The sequence below is a fragment of the Olea europaea genome, chromosome 8 (genome assembly GCF_002742605.1).
Source record: "Olea europaea var. sylvestris chromosome 8, O_europaea_v1, whole genome shotgun sequence".
Classification (NCBI taxonomy): Eukaryota; Viridiplantae; Streptophyta; class Magnoliopsida; order Lamiales; family Oleaceae; genus Olea; species Olea europaea.
In genome coordinates, this window is record NC_036244.1 from 20,351,400 (window position 1) to 20,354,931 (window position 3,532).

A 3,532-nucleotide genomic window follows, 5' to 3' on the forward strand; every position below is an offset into this window, starting at 1 on the left:
AGAGTACAATTTTCTTCTCTTAAATTTCTATGCTATATTTTATTTTTTAAAATCATTCGAGACTCATCAAATCCTCCAACAAATTGGTATCAAATATTACTTTTAGATCACTTTTAAAGTATTTTAGAATAACGTGTAATACACGATCAACTTTGAATAGTTTAATATATGCATAAAAGATGAAGTAATAAAATAACATTTATGATGGGAAAACGCATTTCAATATGGTTGCATGAATTTGTTTTCAGGGTATCAACCATTTGTTTCTCACCATAAATATTTTGGGAGTGATTTATTTGCTTTTTAAAAATTTTCTGTGTAAAACAAGACATTAAATTTTGGAAAAAGACCATTTTTCGTTGTAGTAAAATAAACAAAAATATATTATAAATAAGCGAACAAGGAAAATTTAAATAAGAAAAGGATTGAATTTTTTATAATCATAGTGAAATAAGAAATCGGTTTCGACTTTTTCATTTAAGCATCCAAACTTTACGTATAGATTTGATTTTCCTTGTTAATTTGAGCATCACCCAGTGTGATATACCTATTATGAACTGTTAGATAAAAAAAAGTTGCATAAAAAATGCCATTATCAAATCAAATACTCCTGTACTGCATATCCGAGGAGAATGGGATTTTGGTGGACTAATATTTGAATCAGCTGGTGGTGGAGCCATCACCGGAACCTGAGCCAAAGGTTCTGGAGATGGCGGAAATGGGGCCGTTGAAGCCACCGGAGCACCTCCTTGTGTACTGTTATTAGGACAAGCAGGTGGGGCTATGTTAGGCAGGGGCATAATTGATGTGGCCTGTATTACTCCATCTATGCCATGGCATCTTATTGAAGATCCTCGAGTGCAAATATTAGGACTAATAATTCTAACATTGTTAAGAAAAAACCGGCTTCGACCGTCATTTGAAACTTGGAGGACAAACCCTGGTCTAGATGTTGGGATCAAGGAACCTGTGGGGAAATGCAGGAGGTGTTCCATAAGAAGGGGCGAAGGGATTGAGTGGCGGAGCAAGAAGTCGACCACCGTGTTCTCTGGCATCAGGGCTTTCGAAAGAGTCCGGTCGTTAGGCATCAAGAAAGTTACGTTGCCATGAATAAGGTCAGAAGGGGCCATGTTTATGAGCATTACAAATGTGAAGTAATTGGCTCTCTGCATTTCTTCAATGGCTGTGGTCATGTCTTGGTTTCTTGGTGGAGTGTCTATGGCAGTGGCTGATGATATGAATACCATCAAAAGAATGAACAAACCCATGATGTAATAAGATTACAATGAAACTGAAATGTGTAGATTAATGTTAGTGTAGATATAACTGCAATGTTAATGTTAACTCTTTTTCCTTTTTTCTTTTTAATTTCCTGGTTAGCTTGAACATGCATACTTGCTGCAGTAACAACAGAGGCTCATCCTTATTGCATGAATAGAAAATATTCTTCTTTTACCATTTCTGGCCCCCATCTTCCAACTCCAATCACATTCCGACATGGCTTGTGTGGGCGTCAACTTTCAAAGCATGCATGCATGGCCATGGTAAGCAATTATGGAAAGGAAACGTGTAAAATCTTTGCTTGCGATCTGTTCATACACCGGAAAATGAGAAGAGTGATGCACTTAGAACTTGAATGTTTAACGTTTCATTGCTCCAAATCCAGAAACCAGAAGTTCCAACAAGCTAAGCAGTAAAAAGAAAAATAAATCTCAGGAAAAAATTGAGCATATCCTCGGTATTAAAGTTTTTCAGCAATGTAGATGTTGAAAAATACGGGTAATGGGTCATCTATGTGGGGTGACCCGATGACCCGCAAGAATTTTAAACGGTTGGAGGGAGTGGTTTGAATTTGAAAATTCACACCAAAATTGGAAAGTCCTTATAATCATTTTTTTAGAATGAAATCTCACAAAAATTTGAACTTAGATTGTGAATAATAATCTCCCTCCATTATGATTATGATTGGGACCATTGGAGTAAGAAAATGCAGATTTTGATCCTTGGATAGCAAAGTGATTCGACTACACAAAGATCTTGGAATTCATTATTTAAAGTAAGACCCAAAATTCATGTCAAATTATGTTGCGATTTTCTGCATTGGTATCAGAGCCATAATGTTTAATTCCTTATTGTAATTCATGCTTAAATATGTCATTACATGATACAATTGGGTTATAAATCTTGTATGCAAAATTTTGAAACATTATGCGGTATTTAGTCGCATAATTTGATAATTTCTTGCTTTTAGTACGTTAATAATTATGCAGTAAGATTAGTTTAGAAATGTCTTCTCACAAGCTTTCCAACCATATATAGAATTGAAGTTTTGGACTTAAAACGAAGAAGTTATGAGATTTTGAAATTTGGATGAGTTTTGTATGAAAATTTGTAATATTAGAAATTTCATCACATGATAACTTCTTCCACAATGTGTTTCATGATGTCTATTTGATATGACTGGATAGATCTTCTCAATACCTTTCTAACAATATAAAGAACATAAAATTTTGGCCTTAGAATAAAGAAGTTATAACCTCCCGAAGTTTAGATGAGTAAATTTATTTTTATTTTTTGCGTGAAAAACGATAAAATCTGAAACTTTATCACATGATATTTTCTTCCATACTATGTCTCGTGATGTTCATTTGATATGGTTGGATGGATAGATCTTCTCGAGACCTTTCTAACGATATATCAAATATAAATTTTGGTCTTGGAATGAAAAAGTTATGACCTGTCGAAGTATTGATAAAAATCTGAAAATTCTATCTTTTTTGATAAAAATCTGAAAATTCTATCTTTTCTTTTAATGATGAGCAGTAATGTTTGCCCCATTTTTTAGTCTTGGTTCCTATTTGGGTTCAGAACACAGTATTAAAAGTTGATATTATAAAATTTGGCCATACAGATGAACTTAAAACGTCAAAATTGATTAAAGGAACGAATCCACGAAATTTTTTCCATTGAATGAGCACAACAAATGGGCATGTAATGTACGTTCAGAGCCCCACTTTTTTTTATTAAATTAAAAATAATTAAAAAGTTGAAAAGTCAAATAAAACTATTGTTTGACTTTACAAATGGAATTTAGAAATTTGCAAATTAGTCCCTCAAATATTCTTGATTTTCTCTTATGTGCAATTAAAATTAATTCTTAGATAATCAAAAATATTTTTTGGATTCGATTAAAGTCTGAAAAGTTTTATAAAGGTCAAGAATATTTGTTAAGTGGTATTTGCCTAATAATTTTTTTTTAAGTGTTTCATTTTCTAAATAAAAAATATTTCGAAGGTATTTAAAATACCACATTTTATATACGTTCATGAGTTGTGTGGGTCTTGATTATATTATATGATCCATTGTGACTTGTTTCCAATTTTTTTTGTGCTTGGTCAAATATGGTTAAATTTATGCACATTTATAGCAACTTTAGAAGGAATGCTAGAAAATCAAATGCTATGGAACTTGCTGAAAAGTTCCGTACTTATCAATATAAATAAATGGATCTAAAACATGACCTAATGTGGAA

The 3,532-nt window shown here is 32.4% G+C and overlaps 1 protein-coding gene across 1 annotated transcript; it reads right to left on the reverse strand.

Moving 5' to 3' along the window:
* Window positions 1–481: 481 nt before the first annotated feature.
* Window positions 482–1,276, reverse strand: LOC111399143 (FAS1 domain-containing protein SELMODRAFT_448915-like). Its single transcript, XM_023026384.1, has one exon. The coding sequence runs from the start codon at window positions 1,266–1,268 to the stop codon at window positions 561–563; it is 708 nt and encodes a 235-aa protein (XP_022882152.1). The 5' UTR covers window positions 1,269–1,276; the 3' UTR covers window positions 482–560.
* Between the last annotated feature and the right edge of the window lie 2,256 nt (window positions 1,277–3,532).

What these genes read in the sequence shown, in the direction of transcription:
- LOC111399143 (XM_023026384.1), bottom strand. Translation starts at nt 1,268, where the DNA reads ATGGGTTTGTTCATTCTTTTGATGGTATTCATATCATCAGCCACTGCC.